Consider the following 17,820-nt stretch of genomic DNA (forward strand, 5'->3'; position numbering starts at 1 on the left):
ATGTCCACAAACGTGTATTGGGGGCGACGCTTCGTTCATCTTCCCGAGGCAAACTGTGTCAGTGATTCACAGAAATACAGGAAAACTCCTGCTTTGCTTCTCTCATTGCCGCACACCCTCTGAAGCGTGCCCGCGGTAATCAAGGGTGTCGAGGACACTAGGCTGCACTGAGAGGGCGGCAGATCGCTCAGGAACTCAGTGGCACCCGACACTCGGCTTCCCGGGCGGGTCGACCGCGGTGGGCCTACGGGGCCCCGCCGGCGTGCAGGGTCCGGGGGGGGGGGGGGGCCTCCTGCCTGCCTGCCCCCCGGGGACGGGGACGGCGCTGCTGTGCTCTGACTTCGCTCTGCTCGCTCTGTCCCTCAGGCAACCCCAAAGGAGCCATGCTCACCCACCGGAACATAGTGAGCGACTCTTCGGCTTTCGTGAAAATGACAGAGGTAAACGGTGGGGGCGGCGCCCTCTCTCTTCACGCGCGTTGGTTGGTCAGCAGTAGGCCTCGAGAACGAACGTGGTAAAGGCAGCGCCCCCACGCCAAGTCCACGCTGTGCGTGGACTCCCTGAGTTGTAGGGAAGGCCTGACCCTTCGTGCCCCTCACCCCCCTGGCTTCCACTGTGGGCCCGCTGTCCAGCACCCCTCTCCAGCGCCCCCCCGCCCCCGGCTCTGATCGCCCGAAGCATCAGCAGCTAGACTGCATTACAACTTCCAGCAGGAGAGGACAGACAAGAACTGACCCTCTTGTGCTTTTCCCCACTATTCCTGCGTGGGAAAAACAATTTCATTATGTCGACAAGGAAAGGCTCAATGCTGCTGAAGGTTTTTGAATTATTATTTATTATGGTAGGTTTGACTTCCATTTCATGAGAAGGACTGAAAGCCTGGGACCTCAGTTGCTACCCAGGTGTCCTCGTCTGCCTGGGCTGCCGTGGCCAAAGAGCACAGACTGAGTGGCTTAAACGACAGACCTGATTTTCTCAGAGCTCTGGCGGCTAGAAGCCCACGGTCAGGGTGCCCACAAACTCAGTCTCCAGTGAGGGCTCTCTCCCCGGCTGTAGAGGGCCCCCTTCTCACCGTGCCCTGCCGGGCCTCTCCTCCCGTGCACGAGGAGCATGAGGGAGGTTTCCTGCATCCCCTCTTCTTGCAAGGACCCCAGTGGTTTGGGATCAGGGCCCCACCCTCATGACCTCACTTAACCTCAGTCACCTCCCAGAAGGCCTGTCACCAAATGTAGCCATGCTGCATTAGAGCTTCCGCGTGTGGATTTGGAAGGGCGGGGGTGACACAATGCAGCCCCCGACAATGAGGGTATGTTTCAAACTTGCTTTGTAGGGAGCTACCACTGAACAGCATAATGCCTTCTCTCAGAGCCTTTGCACGTGTCGTGTGATTGGGTTCCTCCATCTCTGGGCGGGTTCTATCTGTGGTGGGAGCCTGTGCTTCCTGAGCTTGGAGAGTGGGCCTGTCTGGGGGCTGCAAATGGGCCGTCTCACTCCCACTCCCACTCCCACTCTCTGAGTCCCAAGGACCTCTCTGGGCATACCCTTGCCAAATGCAAGTCAACAGTTAGTACCTCACCAAAGGAAAATTTTAATTTTCCAATTGGCTTTCAAAGACAACTAAAAATGCATCAGTAGCTCATTGAGGCAAACGAATCCAGAACTTTGTTTAAAACATTATATTACCAGACGCATTCGCAACTTTGTAAAATTTCTAATCATGCTAATGCATATTATTTGTTATGCTAAATCAGAACATTGAAAACCGTAGATATTATCAAGTCCGATCTCACATTCTATGACATTTGCCACAGGGACGAGACATACTAGTTGGAATGCAGGTCATACTTGCATACAATTAACCCCGGACCACGGCATGTTCGGGCTACATCCGATGCTTCTGGGACTCCTGCATTTGCTCAGGCCGGGGGCTCTCACCGATGATCACATTATCATGAAGGACTGCCCGGCTTTGGGGAGGGGGGGCAGGGTTCAGGAGGTTTGCATCCCCAGGGAACAACTGACAGTGCCTTCATCTCCTGGCTGGTGTGAACAGCTGCTGTCGGCAGCCCCCTGTTTTGGCCGGAACTCCTTCTGTTAATAACATGCAGACCCTCACTGTGCTTGGCCATAAGTAAAGCCCATCCAGAGCCATGAAATGCAAACCCGATGTCCAGACTTCACCCAGATAGAGACCTATTGCAGCCAGTGTCTTCCAGGAAAGCAGGTGCCAGATCAGAGCATGCGTCAGACAAAGCGGGCTGTTTTTCACGGGTATAGGAGGCCTTTATGGCAAAGATGTTGGCCCAACTGAAATCCTCCAGATGCACTTACACGGTGGATGAAAGGAGCTGGAAATCCAGTGCTTCTCATCTCCTCTCCCTCCTTCCCTTATAACCTGACATGCTGTCTCATGGTGGATGGGGTCTCATGTTTTTGCCCTCTCGGTGGAACTGAGCTTGCTGGGTGGTGGGGGACTGTCATTTTGCAATACTAAATGATTAGAGCACACGAAACTTGAGCATCCCAACCTGGGCAAAGTTTTCCTTATTTTTGACTAATGTGCTAAGTACACACACTTCATCATTCAAAATGACCTCCGCCCTATTCGAGTAAGTAAAGTATTGCTTTGCATTTCACTCCTCGGTGAGGAATAAGGGCAGATCACGAGCCCAGGCCGTCTCCCCCCAGTGTTCAGGTATCGTGTGCTCTAAAACAAGGTGGAAAACTACTGGGATCCTAACGCCTTCTCTGCCTTGCCGGTGTCTTCGCTTGCAGAACATTGTCAACCCCACCCCAGACGATGTGCTGATCTCTTTCTTGCCTCTTGCCCATATGTTTGAAACAGTTGTCGAGGTAAGACATTGCACGGCGCATCTCTCACCTGCTCGTTTGTCTGTGCTCTAAGTCGTTGTGTTTTACAGAAAGCGATTGTCCTGAACGCCAGTGACACACACATTTCGTTCTTACCACTTGCACACATGTTTGAACAGCTCATGCTGGTAAGTCTGACGTGCACACCGGCACCCCATCCTCAGTGCCTGCCGAGCCCCGGTTCAGAAATGGGGCTCACTGTTCGCCAGAGTGTCACTTCTCTTCTGGGTCTGGCCACTCGCACTTCAGTCGTTCATGTTAAAACTAGAAGCTCGGGCTTGCGAGTGATCTGCCCGTGGACGTGATTCAGGAGGATTAACTGTAAAGATAGAAATCTTAGGAATACCGTCTGATAGAGCCTAGTGAGTCTTCTGCTCTGTGAGGAGCCTCTCTTTTTTTATTGTCTTTGTTCATCAATGCCCATGTTGGCTGAAGACGAATGCTCTCACCGAAATCCCAAATGACCTTAGAAAGGCGGGATGGTCTTGAGCTGACCTTTGCCCGGGCTCCCTGTACCCAGCGGTGTGCCTCGTCTGAAAACTGGCCGAGAACCACTTTTTTCCCCTCTTGGACAATTTGAGTCATACACTTACAGGGAAAACGAGCACCATTCATTCATCTAGAAATGTTTACTGAGCACCACCCGTGTGCCACGCCCTGCGCTAGGCGCTGGCAACAGAGAGGTGATTAACGGAGGGCACCCTCTGATTGCCTGCCTGCGGCCCTGTAGGACTTACTCACCCCTTAAGGACCGGGGACCATTAGGTCCCATCTTCTCTCTGTTCCTTCTGCTTCCTGCGCACCTCAGGGGAGCTTGCGCGCTCATCAGACGATGTCGAATGAGGTGATGATGGATCCCATGTACCTGGTGGTAGTTTCGGAAGTGTGCCTGGCAGGCCGGCCACAGTGAGGAAAGCCTCCTGAGCTTTCATTTTTAAACAGCGAACCCTGGTGTGCCTTTCCGGGGGTTTCCGCTTTCCGGCCTGAGGCTGTGTGCACTTCCGTTGCATCGTCTTTTGAATCTTTTTTGTTTGTTTATTTTTTTAACATTCTTTTAAGATTTTATTTATTTATTTTTAGAGAGGGAAAGGAGGGAAAAAGAGAGAGAGAAACATCAGTGTGCGGTTGCTGGGGGCCGTGGCCTACAACCCAGGCATGTGGCCTGACTGGGAATCGAACCTGCGACACTTTGGTTCGCAGCCCGCGCTCAATCCACTGAGCTACGCCAGCCAGGGCTTTTTGGTTGTTTATTTTTAATCCTTACTCGAGGATATGTTTATTGATTTTTAGAGCAAGAGGAAGGGAAAGAGAGAGAAAGGAACATTCATGTGAGAGAGAAGCATCAATCAGTTGCCTCCTGTCTGTGCCCAACTGGGGATAGAACCCGCAACCTTGGAGCGTAAGGGCTGACGCACCCACCAGCTGCGTCACCCGGCCAGGGCTGAATCTTCCTTTTTGAAAGTTAGAAGAGGCCAATTGTTTGCCAGGCGCACGGGGCTTGCCAGTATGGTTTGCCTCCAACAGAGAAAAGTCACGCGATAGGTGACAGCTGAGTGACAAGCCATGCTGGTGTGAGATGCCGCTGGCGTCTCAGCCCCCACATATTCTGTGGCTTTGTAGAAATGCTTAGCTAGATTCCAGTAAAAAGAAAATGAGACTTTGATAAGCTAGGACTGTGGGTGAGTAGCTAAGTTTTTGTTTTGAGAATAAATTAGACCTAAAGTTTCTGGAAGACTAAAAATATTTGGATTATATAATACCATGTCATTCAGTCGACAGATTATTTATCATGAAGCAAAAATAGCAGAACCTCTGTGATCCTCACCAGAAACAACATACCCTGGCTTATGGCTAGGGTACAGTGACCGAAGAATGCGAGAGCAGTTTTTTTTTTTTAAGCTGCCGACATTTAGGAACTTTAAGATCTCCAGAAACGTCTCTGACATGCCAACATGGAAGTCCTGTTCGTCTCTGTGTTGTGTGACCCCTGCCGCAGTGCTGACATGCTGGCCATGTGTGTTTGCCTCCCTAGTGCGTGATGCTGTGTCACGGAGCTAAGATAGGATTTTTCCAAGGAGATATCAGGCTGCTCATGGATGACCTCAAGACGCTTCAACCCACAATCTTCCCTGTGGTCCCGAGACTGCTGAACCGGATGTTTGACCGAGTAAGTAGTCCCCAGCACCGCGCAGGGGCGGGGTGCCGGGCCTCAAGTCCCAGTCGGGTGTGCATGAGGTGCAGGCGGGGCCTCCTGCGTGCCCCGGACTGCCCTCCTCATCTCGCAGAGCCGCAGTCCACGGTGCTGCGGAACGGCATACGGTCACTCACAGGGCTGCTGTTAAGGATTGTGGGAGAAAACACACAGGCACTTAACCCAAAGGGACAATGCAGGTGTAAGGTGGAGGTGGTTTTCTTTCTTTTTCCTTAAAATGTTTTACTTATTTTTAGAGAGAGCAGAAGGGAGGGAAGACAGAGAGGAAGAGAAACATTGATGTGTGAGAGAAATATTGATTGGTTGCCTCTCGCACGCCCCACCTGGAGACCTGGCCCCCAACCCAGGCATGTGCCCTGCCTGGGAATCGAACTGACAACCTTTTGGTTTGCAGGCTGGTGCTGAATCCACTGAGCCACACCACCCAGGAACGTCTTCTTTTTACAGTGAACTCTTTGAGCCTCTGTTTTCCCATCTGTGCAAGGGACTTCTGCCTCCTCCCCCTGTTGAGTGTCGTCGCATGAAGCTGCTCCTTGCATCACATGAGAAGAATAACTATGAAATGGTTTTATAAATTGGAAAGCTCCACGCACACGTGGAATGTTACTCACTTAGCCACCTTGCGAGAGGTGCCTGCCTCAAAGCAGGGACTGCGCAGGCCCCCGCCCTGAGGCGCCCTCCCAGCGGGGACCCTGAGGCCAGGGCCAGGGCCAGGGCCAGGGCCGGTGTGGTGTGAGTGTCCCCCCAGTGAGCCTGGACGGGGCCCTCAGTGCTCTTTCACTGGGGGCCTGCCTTCTGTCGTCCATGAGAACCTACTCGTTTTTCATGGTTCTTTCAGACAAAACTTACAAGAACTACTCTATTGAACTATGAGTCACATGCCGTACCAGGCACCCACTAAAGTGTACGATGCAGAGGTTTTCGGTACATTCTCAGAATTCTACAACCATCCATACAGTCCCTTCTAGAACGCGTTTGTCACCTCAGGAGGAACCCCTGACCTTCCCTTCAGCTGTCATCCCCACGCTGCTCCCCGCCTTCACCACTAAGCCACAATCACCTGCTTTCTGAATCTATAGATTTGCCTGTCCTGGCTTGGCCACGAATGGAGTTATGCAGTATGTGTTCTTTTGTGACTAGCTTCTTTCACTTAACGTGTTTTCAAGGTTCTTCCATGTTGTAGGGAGTAGCTGTACTTCATTTCTTTTTTTTTTAAGATTTTATTTATTTATTATTTTTAGAGAGAGGGGAAGGGACGGAGAAAGAGAGGGAGAGAAGCATCAATGTGTGGTTGTCTCTCGCACACCGCTCACCAGGGACCTGGCCAGCAACCCAGCCATGCGCCCTGACTGGGAATCGAACCAGTGACACTGGCTCACAGGCCCTCACTCAGTCCACTGAGCTACACCTGCCGGGTGTACTACATTCCATTTAACAGCCAGATAATATTCCATGGTATCGGTGTAACACCTTTCATTTATCCATTCATCCATCAGTGGGCACTTGAGTCGTCCCCACTGTTGGGCTGTTACCAACATGCTGCCAAGTTTCCCGTGTGGACACGTGTTTTCATGTCTCTCGGGGAGGTGCCTGGGGGCGGAGCTGCTGCACGTGGTAACCCCGAGTGTTTTCTAAGGCCGGGCCACGTGACGTTTCCACCAGCAGGGCAGGGGCTCCCGCGTCCCCACGTCTTTTCCAGCGCTTGTTGTCACCCCTCCGCCTGACGCTAGCCATCTTAGTAACCGGGGAACCTTCCCTTCCACGTCCCGCCCGGCAGATTTTCGGGCAGGCGAACACCACGGTGAAGCGCTGGCTGCTGGACTTCGCCTCCAAGAGGAAGGAAGCGGAGCTGCGCAGCGGCATCATCAGAAACAACAGCCTGTGGGACAAGCTCATCTTCCGCAAAATACAGGTGACTCCCGCCGGGGGCCGTCACGCCAGCCAACCGGGGTCTCAGGGTTTCCGTGCGGGCTCTTTTTACAAGAGACGTGTGAAGACAAGAGGGAGCATGACACATTTGTGTTCACTCCGGCACATTTCTAAAAATGAAGGACAAAGCCGTCACATAAACCTCAGGATCCAAGATACATCGGAATAATATCGTAGCTCTTGAGGGCAGAAAGAAATCAGAATATTGTATCCTTTCTTGTCCATTTGGCTTTATTTTTCCGGAGCACGAATATCACTCTTGAGGTAACTTTTTAGGCATGAGTGATAAAGAATAATACATCAGTCTAACAAAAATGCCCAAAGTGTGGCAGTCGCCACACATCCACCGCACTCTTGTTCTAATTCCTTAAGACGCCAGCAAGTGGAGAGGCTGGTTGACTTCCATACCGGTTCAGAGCAAATGGTAGCGTCTCGGGCGGAACAAAAAGTCCAGCCGGGTGTTCCTCCCGTGGACGCCCGTGAGTTCCTGGGCCCCGGCGAGTCCTGTGCAGCGTGCAGAGGAGGGGCTGGGGGTTGGGGAATGGGGTGCCGAGAAAGTGTCTTTGAGGAGCCCGCTGGCTTCCAGCCTTCTAACCCTCCTCCTTGTCTCCTCCTTGTCTCCTCCTTTCCCCTCCTGTCTTCTAAGTCGAGCCTGGGAGGGAAGGTCAGGCTGATGATCACGGGAGCCGCGCCCATCTCCGCCACCGTGCTGACGTTTCTGCGGGCCGCCCTCGGCTGCCAGGTGAGCCGGCCCCCCTGCAGTCAGCCCTCCCAGACGGGCACGTGCCCGGGGCCGTCTTTCCAAGAGCCGTTCTAGTGCTCCCCGTGTGCGTCTGGTTTTCATTCAGAAGGTTGTGGTATTCCTCGGTTGCCTAGAGACAGACGCTTGTATAGTTCGACCCGTGGCACGGGGAACACGTGTTTGCGCCCGCCACTGTGCCGTGTCCTCACTGGAAGGGCACAGATCACGCCACTAGAGTCAGGCAGGAGGGGCTGGGGGGTCGTAAGTGATGGCCAACCCGCGCACCACGCAGAGAGCCTGTCTTAGTTGGCGGAGCCCGCTCGGCACATAGGGCCTGGGGGACGGAGCCCTCCCGGGCAGCTCGGTGCGGTGGGCCGTCCCCCGCGCCCGCGGTCTCCCTCGCGCATGCGCAGGACGCGCAGCCGAGAACGGGCGTGAATGGGCTGGGCTCGGTGTGAGGGCAGAGGTGTTTGGGCGCCGTGATGAAGCGCGGTGCAGTATGGGACAGATTCACCACGCAAGGTTTGAGAAGCGGTTCCTCCCCAGCGGCCCGCCCCCCCGGCCCGACGCTGGAGGGACTCAGCTGTGCACTCCCAGCGGAGGCGTCCCCTTTCTAATGCCGTTTCGTCTCTTGGTGACCCAGTTCTACGAAGGCTACGGACAGACGGAGTGCGCGGCCGGCTGCTCCCTGAGCATGCCCGGAGACTGGACAGCAGGTACAGCTGGTCGGCGGGACCGTCCTTGCGGACCTCTGTCATGCAGACTGGGATCGAGGTGGTCACGAACCGGTTCATTAACCAGCTTCAACAAGGGCTGCGTCTCAGATGATTAGGCCTTGGGGTACCCAGTCCCATAAATCAGGGAGCCCTGGGGAAAATGTGGCGGGTTGGGACATGGTTTTGAGGCTCTGACTGGAAAGCTGGGTGGCAGTGGAGACCGCTGCAGACCCTGAGGGTGGGGGCTGTAAGAGCGGACGCCTTGACCCCCCACTTCAGGACGTTTGGCCCAATTGAGCTGTGGGGCCCCCTGATTGGCTGGTAAATTTTAATTAAATGTATACTGTGTGCTATGGTAGATGTTGCTACTACAGAAAAAAAATAAATGCAGATCCTTTTTCCTAAAAAGACAAAGTGGAGACAAATACCAGAATAATTGGATGAGTACCTGTCATGGGCGGGGTTCCTTGTTAGGGGCTTAAGGCGTATATGACGTGTATTTCTCCCCAACGACATCCCCATGAGATAAATCCTGTTGTCTCCAGAGGGCATGATTGGCTGTGGGCTAAAAGACTTGGGAATAATGTGTAAGAATTGGCACAGCATCATCTCAGCAGCCAGAGTTCCAGCCCAGGTCTGAGTGCAAAACGTCCTGCTTTCCCCTGTAGCGTGCCGGCGCATCCCGCACCGCGATACCTCAGTCCCCTGGTTTATTTGGTGCCTTATCAGTATGAGCACTGTGTAGCAACACAGACGTGAAGTATCCAGTGTGATCTAATAGCATATTCTGCTGAGATTTGCACTAACAGTCTGTGAACCTTTTCCATTGTGTTTAATTTTTAACCCCCCGTTCCTTACCAGCTAAAGACTTTGGAATAGGGATCTCTTTAAGCTGACCTTATTAAAATGGAGGAGGAATTACTTGCGATGCTTCTGCAACATGCCTAATTTCCGTTGCCTTTGCCTTGGGAATAGAGAACCTAAACCTAAGACCATTTTGGCAAGACAGCTAAGTTACATGTAGAAAGAAGCATCGTCCTGTCTTCATGAACTTAAGCATGGAACACAGTCATCCATACTGAAGGAAGGAAAGGCCACACTGTCCCAAGCCAGGGGGCAGGTGGGAAAACAACCGTGACCTGCCATGGCCGCCCGTGCTCTCTTACAGAGAGCAGGGACGTTCAGAAGCCTCCCTCAGGGCCCGGCGGCAGAGCACTGGTGGGGGTGTGTGCAGAGGGGCAGGGAGAGCGCCTGTAGAAGGCCCGCTTCCTAGACTTTGGAAGGTAACTGAGAGCATCGAACTTGGGAACGGTCCCTGGGAGGCCCTCGGTGTTTCTGTCTGTATGCTAGGAGTCAGCTCGCCATGTGAGTTTGCCAGAGGGGGAGTCGCTCTCACTGCAGAAACCACGAGTTGTCACATCAGCAGTTCTTGCTACGAGCAGGCTTATTTGTGATAGAGATAATTTGGCCCGAGGGCGGTACAGTCCCATCAGGAATAACCGCTCTTTTATTTCACGTCCAGGCCACGTCGGGGCCCCCATGCCGTGCAGCTGGATCAAACTGGTCGACGTGGAAGAGATGAACTACCTGGCTGCCAAGGGCGAGGGCGAGGTGAGTGGGCCCCACCATTCTTCGTCCTCACGTTCCTCCAAAGCTGCCAACAAGCGCATGCGTCCCCAGCACAGCCTCGCGCAAAGCCTTTGGGCCCCTGAGCTGCACGTCCCTGCTGATCCTGCAGCCAGACGAGCTCCTTTTCTCCAGTACATTTGTGTTTAGCTCCCGGAGGGGGTGTTGGACGGGGCCACTGGCGCCTGTCTTTTTCTGCCGGACATGGCAGGGCCTGGGGCCAAGACGGCTCGAGGCTCCAGCGGCCTGCAGCCCGGGGCAGAGCTCCCGTCGTCTCCTTGCCCTGGATGCCTGCCTATCGGTGAGCTCCGCTGGTGGGAGGGAAGTCCGATCACTTCAAAGGGATTCCGTCGCCTCTGGGGCTTTCCAGCAGGTTGGATCTGGAGTCTCGAGCAGCCCCCCCCCCCACCCCCAGTTTTATTGAGGTGTCGTTGGCACACAGCTCAGTAGAAGTTCAAGGGGCACACCCAGCGTCAGGACTTGGCTTACACGTCCTGCAAAGGGTTCCCGCAGTGAATGCGGCTAACGTCTGTCACCTCGTGTAGGTACAAAAAAGAGAAAGAAAATGTTTTTCTCCTCGTGAGGCAGACTCTCAGGAGCTCCTCTCTGAACAGCTCTCAGACCCCACCCCGCAGTGAGCAGCAGCCACCACACTGGTGCTTCTGCCCTCGCAGCCGAAGCTGTGCCCTGCCAGTGCCCCCCCTCCCCCGGCCCAAACCCCACCCCCACCCTGACCTCCTCTCCCTCAGGTGTGTGTGAAAGGGCCCAACGTGTTCCAAGGCTACTTGAAGGAGCCGGCGAAGACAGCGGAGGCTCTGGACAAAGACGGCTGGCTGCACACGGGGGACATTGGGAAGTGGCTGCCGGTAAGTGGTCGCGTGCCCGCTCCCGGGCACTGTCACTGCGCCGTGGGGACGCAGCTCTCCCGCCGCCGGCCTCTGCCAGGGGGTGGGTGGGCGGCGGCCCCCGCCTTGCCTGTCTCCCCCTGTCCCGCGGAGGGGCTGGTGTGGACGCCTCTGTTCCTGCAGGGCACAGGCTGCCCCGTGTGGGGCTCCCCCGTTACCTGTGGCAGAAACGTTTTGTTTGATGTTCGACACCCATTCCAGTCGCTGCTTCCTGTTTAACATCCACGGAGACCGTGGCTTTTCACGCACCGACAGTGTGCCTCGGTGCGGGGGCCTCAGTGAGACGGCCGGGGGGGGGGGCGCGTCGTGGCGGGCTGCCAGGGGCGTGGTGCGTGGGTGGGCACGGTCCGCACGCGTGCATTCCTTAGGTTCGTCATCGGTTAAAACAGGGCAGACACTCCACAGATTACACCGACCCCTTCTAGTGTCGCCCCAGAAGCGCTGACCGGAGGGAGAGGAGTCCCAGAAGCCACCCTAGGAGCGGGAGGCTGGGCAAGAAGCGGCGCCCGGAGCGCTGGCCGGCTCTGCTGGCTCTGGCACAGCCCTGCTTTTTCACGCTGTTGCCACGTTGACTGCAAGCACTGAAATGCCTTATGTGATTTTTTGAAAGATTTCCTTTATTTATTTTTAGAGAGGAGGAAGGGAGGGCGAAAGAGAGAGAAACATCGATCCGTTGCCTCTTGCACGTCCCCAACCAGGGACCTGGCCTGTAACCCAGGCCTGTGCCCTGACCGGGAACTGAACCGGGGACCTTTCAGTTTGCACCCAAACCGCCGAGCCACACCAGTCAGGGCCAAGTGCCTAATGTAATGTTTATTATTGTGTATTGTCGGATTCTTATAAAGTTAAGGTGCTTAATACCGTGAAATTTTTATTGATTTGAAAAATGCCCCCCTAATTAATTCAGATTTCAGAATACCCAAGCTATTTAGACGTAAATGAAGTCCCTGTCCCAGGTTCAGGAGGGACTAAGTGTCCCTTCTCACCCCGGCTCAGTGGGCGCCGCTCACAGCCCGCCGGGACCCCAGTCCCCCCTGCGGGGAGTGGGGGAGAACAGGGGTGGCGTGAGAGAGCCTAGGAGGAAGCTTCCAACACACGGCTTTTGGGAGCCTGACATTGACCCCAGGACCAGGATAGGCTGAAGGTCGGGTGGGCAGGTCTGGGCCAGAGAGTCTAGTGCCCCCACTGTTACTGGGTGCGCAGTTGATCGACTGTTCCCCAAGGCCCAGGAGCGCCCACCCCCTTCCCCAGCCCTGGCGCCCTAGCACAGCGACGGAAACCCCGCCTTGGGGCTGGGAAGGTTCCCTGAGCCCCCTGGGGCCCTGGGGAGGGCAGGTCTGCGTCTCTGCCCTCGAGGAGCCTGACCCCACCGCAGAGGCAGGCATGCGCGTCCCTGACTCAGGGGCGAGGCTGCGCGCTGAAGCCGCGCTGGACACAGCAGGCGGAGAGCCGCCAGGTGGCCCACACGGGGTGAAGGGGAATGAGGACGGGCTCCAGACCCCTCCAGTGTCCCCTACTGGGCTCAGTGGCCTTGGGCAAGTTACTTAATTCTCTAAGGCTCAGTTTTCCTCTCTGTAAAATGGGACGATAACAGACTCTGCCAGAAGTGCTGAGGATTACGTGAGAGCACGTGCACAATGCCCTGTGCCGGGTGCGATTGAGCCTGGGTGGGAGCCCGCCATGGCCCACTCACAGCCCCCCTCTCTGATGAACAGAATGGTACCTTGAAGATTATCGACAGGAAAAAGCATATATTTAAACTGGCACAAGGAGAATACATAGCACCCGAAAAGATCGAAAATGTCTACCAGCGAAGCGAACCCGTTGCTCAGGTGTTTGTCCACGGAGAGAGCTTGCAGGTAGGTGCTTTCTGAGCTGGGAGCTCTAGGGGCAGGCGCGGCGAGTGCTGGTCTCCGGCGACCAGCTTGCGATGACTGTGAAGTCACTTTCTCGTCTGACGAGCTGGAATGTGAAGGAGGCAGTATTGGCTTTCGCTGTTGGGCGCTTCTTATTCAGAAAAGTTTTTTTCTCTTTAATTTGCACATTTTTATTTCCCCCAGAGCGATGTGGCACACCAAGAGAGGGAGGGTGGGAGACCCTAGGGAGTGAGTGAAGACATGGTTCTGATTTACTGACGAGGGACAATGGTGATGTGTGGATTGCAAGCAGGTTTAGAATTTTCAAACACGTTAAACCCAACATATTTATGATATGCCTCCTCAATCATCTTCGAGCAAACGGTGGTTGTGAGCCGACCTCAGGTCGAAAGCCAAGACCGATATTGCCGTGAAGCATCTGTTTGCCGAAACGCTGGGCCAGTGGTGACGAGGGGGAGGCGGGGCCTGGTTTCCTGGGGGGTCATCATGTCACAAACCTTGAGGTTCCCAAGCAACTTGAGAAGATTTTCTCATAAGGGAGTGTGCCTATTTTTCTTCGACCTAGACTCTTACTGTGCCTTTGATTTTTATTTATTATTTATTTCCCTGTTCTCTACCATCTTATTTCCTTACCTGAGCCTGTTTTATTTTTTTAAAGGAATACACAAAAATAAATAAAAATTAGGGTTTGGGGTTTCTTTTTTAGCCTTTGATTCTCAGTGTTTAAGACCCTTACTGCAAACTTCCCGAGGCCGCCACTATTTTAGAGCTGGGGGTTCTTACCCTGGGCTCAGTGGGCCACCCCCCCAGGCCGGCAGTACGTCCTGGAGAGAGGGTCTGTAATTTTCACTCGCTTCTCCGGGGGTCCCGATGCCAACTTATGCAGGCCCACTCTTGTAGAGCACCTGGGCCGTGTAGTCACTGACTTGTCTGTGTTAAAGGCATTTCTCATAGCCATTGTGGTCCCTGACATCGAGATACTGGGGCGCTGGGCCGGGAAGAGAGGCCTGGAAGGGTCCTTCGAAGAGCTGTGCCGAAACAAGGTAGGTGCAGGGGCTCGCGGTCTCCTCCCGCCCCACCCCCCCCCGCCCACCCACCCGCGGTGTCGGGTGCCAGGCGCAGGAACCTCCAACCCAGGAAGTCTCTCGTTTCTCTTACCAGGATGTCAAAAAAGCTATTCTAGAAGACATGGTGAGAATTGGGAAGGAATCCGGACTGAAAGCCTTTGAACAGGTAAGACTTTCATAAAAGTACATGAATTCCTGTGGAACAAGTTTTGGACGTGAAGATTTGTTATGAGTAGGTTACAGAAGAGACCCTAGAGAAACCGCGAGGGATGAACAGTGGAGTGGGTTAGGTTAGGGTGGTGGGGCGGTGGGGAGTCCTTTAACGAGGGTGGAAGTCGGATACAGACCCGCGTCCTGCCCTGAGGATAAGCCGCCGTCCTCGTAGAGAGAGAGTGTGGCTGGCCAGCGGCTGGGGGGTGGTTTGGCAGCATACGGGCCTTGATCCCCTCGGGTGGCTTTTTAGACTCAGATTTCTGCTGTCCCCTCTCCTCCTAAATGGCCTTGTTTATTTGCAGGTCAAAGGCATTTATCTCTACCCTGAACTATTCTCTGTCGAGAACGGCCTTCTGACCCCAACGATGAAAGCTAAAAGGCCAGAGCTTCGGAATTACTTCAGGTCACAGATAGACGAACTTTATTCCACCATCAAAGTTTAGTGGGAGGAGGAAAGCTCAGAAGAAACCACACACCTCCACGATCTTCTTCTACTGGTGGCCTTCACGTTGGTAACTTTGACGACAGCAAGCGTGTGGAAGGGGAGGCGCGTCCACGCCTGACTCGTGCACCTGGGGTTCTGGTCATAGGAACATCAGAGGGAACGGGACACTGCCTTACAGTCACCTCGCGTGGCAGACCATGTATATGTATATGTATGTGTGTGTGTGTGTGTGTGTGTATATATATGGTGGTACATAATTTCCAAAACAAGCCTTAAAAATTGTTAAGGGGAAACTACAAATGTGCTAAGTTATTTGCGACTTCCTTAGTTCAACAGGCGGGTGCGAGAACCTCCGTCTCCCTGTCTCTCTCTCGCGGAGGAGCTCAGACTCTGCTCCTCTGGAGAGCCTGCTGTGCCGAGGGGCGCGGTGCGCCGGAAGGAAACAGTCCCTTATGAGCAACCGTCCCAGCTGGAGAGTGTCACAAGTGGACCAGAGATTTTTCCCTTGACCCCTGTCGCCTCCCCTTCCCCATCTCACACACACTCTCACCCACCTCCCTTCTGAGGAAAGCCGACAAAACCCCGTATTTCTTCACAATCCCCACGACTCCCCGCGGGTCAGAAGGTCCCCGGCGAAGCGAAGGACGGTCCAGGTGAAAACAGCGCAGACGCGGAGTCTCAGACGAGCAGCCCCTCGCCGGGGCGAGTGGGTTCTGGCGCCCGCCCGCACAGCAAATGCCCCCGGAGCCCCCTCTGCCCCAGCGCTCGTGGAAAGACATCGGCCCTAGACTCCACGGCGAAGACATGCATTTCAAGAAAGCACTGGTTACCTGGGACGACCATGCTCAACTGTGACGCCTGCGTAACTGTCCATCGTCACTGAACCGTCCCTCTCTGTCTGCGATGGCCAACGGGTCTGTAGTGTGGTTTTCATATCAAAAGTTCATGTTGCGATTAACTGGCCCTTGCCCCAGAAGGCACTCTCAGGCAGGGCGTGTCTCCGACAACGCCGAGGGGTGGATGGACTCGGGCACTTGTGGAAATGGACAGTAATAAACCCCTGCTCCCCTGTCCCCGTGCTACCTGATCTCTGTGAAATGTGTTCGACAAGCCAAAATTCTGGGATGTAGAAATCTGGAAAACTCGCTTCCTGGGGTTAACTTCCCCAGGTTTGGGGTTTTTTCTTGTTTTTTTTTTTTTAGTTAATTTGGGAAATTAGCACTTCACTTGACTGCAAGCCTTTGCCACATGCGACTGAATCACGCTGCGTGGGAAGCAGTCGTTTCTGGGTGTGTGAGAGCCCATGCACTACGCGACACAGGGTGTGCACTCAAGAAGCATTGTAGTAACACTGTTCGGCAGCCTAACTTCGTACGTGTGTTCTCCACTGCACAAGAAGTCAATAATTTGTCACATCGGGGTTTTGAATGTTTGCTTTAAGTGTTGGCTATTTCTATGTTTTATAAACCAAAACAGAATTTCCAAAAACAATGAAGGAAACCAAAATAAATATTTCTGCATTTCAAGCGAGTGGAGCCTCTGTTTCTGGGTCACCAGTGACAGCGGGGCAGGGCAGGCGTGGCCCTGGGCCCGGGGCGTGGACACGCCCACTGCGCCTCCTTCCCAGGCCTCTTCCTGTGACACGGTCTCATCCTCAGGCTCCCCCGCAGCAGCCCCCCTACTGGGTTGTGCCGGGGGGGGGGGGGGGGAGTCATGGTGGGAGTCACAGAGATTTTCTTGAAAATGCACATTCTTTGCTGGAAAACCACAGTACATTTCGGGGGGTATGGGCTGTCCTGGGTGGCTCTGTGGTGGGTTGAATTCTATTTCAGTCCATCTCGTGCTCCTCTCTCACTGGTTTGGAAGCAGGCTAGGAGAGCTGCCCCTTTTCCCAGTTTCTTTCCCTCCCTCCCCATCCCACGCTGTCATTGTAAAGATTTCCTTTTCCACTGGTCCTCATTAATCAGCCTCCGACTCCTTCTATAATCTCTCGTGTGTGAGCCCATCCCCCTCCCTCCGCCCCCTGCCTCTCGGGTTTGCTGTGGCAGTGTTCGCTGGCTGCCTCCAAAGCTCAAGTCCAAGGCGCATCTCGGCGCCCACCGAGGCTCCCAGCCCATCCCGCCTTTCTGTCTGAGCTCTTACCGCCCTCCTAGCGTCTCGTCTTACTGTCCTCTTCCTTTCTTTCCCTATTTCCTGTCCTTTTCCCTTTCTCAGCACAGAACACGGCGCTTAGAAACCAGTAAGTGTTCGTTCAATAAGTCTTGTTTGAATAAAGACCTGACATTTTCAACAAAACTCCTCTTTGTAATGAGGCTGATACACATAATACACATACTGGGTTTTTTTTTTTCCTTTTGAAAAGTTATTGTAAAATACACACAAAATTTACCACCTCATTTTTAAGTGCACAGCTGAGTGGCATTGAGGAGGCCCCCACTGCTGTGTGGCCGTCGCCGCTGTCCACCCACAGAGCCCCGTTGGCCTCGCAGACCTGAAACTCGGGCACGCAGAATCACCCCACCTTTGTCCTCTGGGGACTGGCTCCTTGCACTCAGCACAGTGTCTTCAAGGGCCGTGCACGTTGGGGCCAGCGCAGTCACTCCACTCCCCTCCTGGCTCCTCCTGCCCCTCCCTGCAGGCCCCGGCCGCCACACACCCTCACTGTCTGAACTTGGAAATACAGCTCGTCTCGAAGTACACTTGGCATTTGGTAGTTGCGTACTTCCGCCCGACTCTCCAGTTTTAAATTACTTGGAATGATGCTAATGGCTACAATGCTCAGAGTGTTGCTGCACGCCAGGCACTGTTCTTCGCGTTTTACACAGATGACCTGTTTGACGTTGACAAGCCTTCCAGCCAAGTGCAACCACTGTCCCCATTTTACAGGTGAGGCAGTTGCCGCACACCAGCTGTGTGATCGGTGTCACGTGCCAGACAGAATCGGAGCCCCAAGGCCAGGCTCTGGACACTGAGCTCTCAGCCTCACGCTGTGGGCGTTTCTCGTTTGCCTTTGGCCATGAACTTTCTGACAAAACGTGTCCTTGGAGGGAGTGCGCTTGGCGTCGGCAGTTCTGCGTCAGCTTCAGTGCGAGGGGTTTCGATTCCTAAGGGTTTTTCTTTGTCACAGCAGGGCTGACACCACTTCACAGACTTCTAGTCTGGTTTCGTGGCTTGTCAGACATTACATATGCTTGCCCTCCATGATGCTGATGGTCTC

General features: G+C 54.3%; 1 protein-coding gene across 6 annotated transcripts in view; it reads left to right on the forward strand.

The window, feature by feature from the left end:
• Positions 1-16,129, forward strand: part of ACSL1 (acyl-CoA synthetase long chain family member 1) — a 56,496-nt gene extending 40,367 nt beyond the window's left edge. For 4 of the 6 annotated variants that reach the window (XM_045821880.1, XM_045821882.1, XM_045821885.1 and 1 more), the window contains exons 10-21: positions 367-440; positions 2,776-2,853; positions 4,904-5,038; positions 6,861-6,995; positions 7,659-7,754; positions 8,398-8,470; positions 9,993-10,081; positions 10,846-10,962; positions 12,717-12,860; positions 13,820-13,921; positions 14,040-14,111; positions 14,461-16,129. In XM_045821880.1, the coding sequence (XP_045677836.1) occupies positions 367-440; positions 2,776-2,853; positions 4,904-5,038; positions 6,861-6,995; positions 7,659-7,754; positions 8,398-8,470; positions 9,993-10,081; positions 10,846-10,962; positions 12,717-12,860; positions 13,820-13,921; positions 14,040-14,111; positions 14,461-14,601 (1,256 nt within the window). In that variant the 3' untranslated portion in view covers positions 14,602-16,129. Of the gene's footprint in view, positions 1-366; positions 441-2,775; positions 2,854-2,921; positions 3,000-4,903; positions 5,039-6,860; positions 6,996-7,658; positions 7,755-8,397; positions 8,471-9,992; positions 10,082-10,845; positions 10,963-12,716; positions 12,861-13,819; positions 13,922-14,039; positions 14,112-14,460 lie in introns of all 6 variants that reach the window. The other 2 variants (XM_045821886.1, XM_045821881.1) reach the window with 2 other exon arrangements.
• Positions 16,130-17,820: the final 1,691 nt, after the last annotated feature.

The sequence above is a fragment of the Phyllostomus hastatus genome, unplaced genomic scaffold (genome assembly GCF_019186645.2).
Source record: "Phyllostomus hastatus isolate PE091 unplaced genomic scaffold, TTU_PhHast_1.1 phas_scaffold_46, whole genome shotgun sequence".
NCBI classification, from domain to species: domain Eukaryota; kingdom Metazoa; phylum Chordata; class Mammalia; order Chiroptera; family Phyllostomidae; genus Phyllostomus; species Phyllostomus hastatus.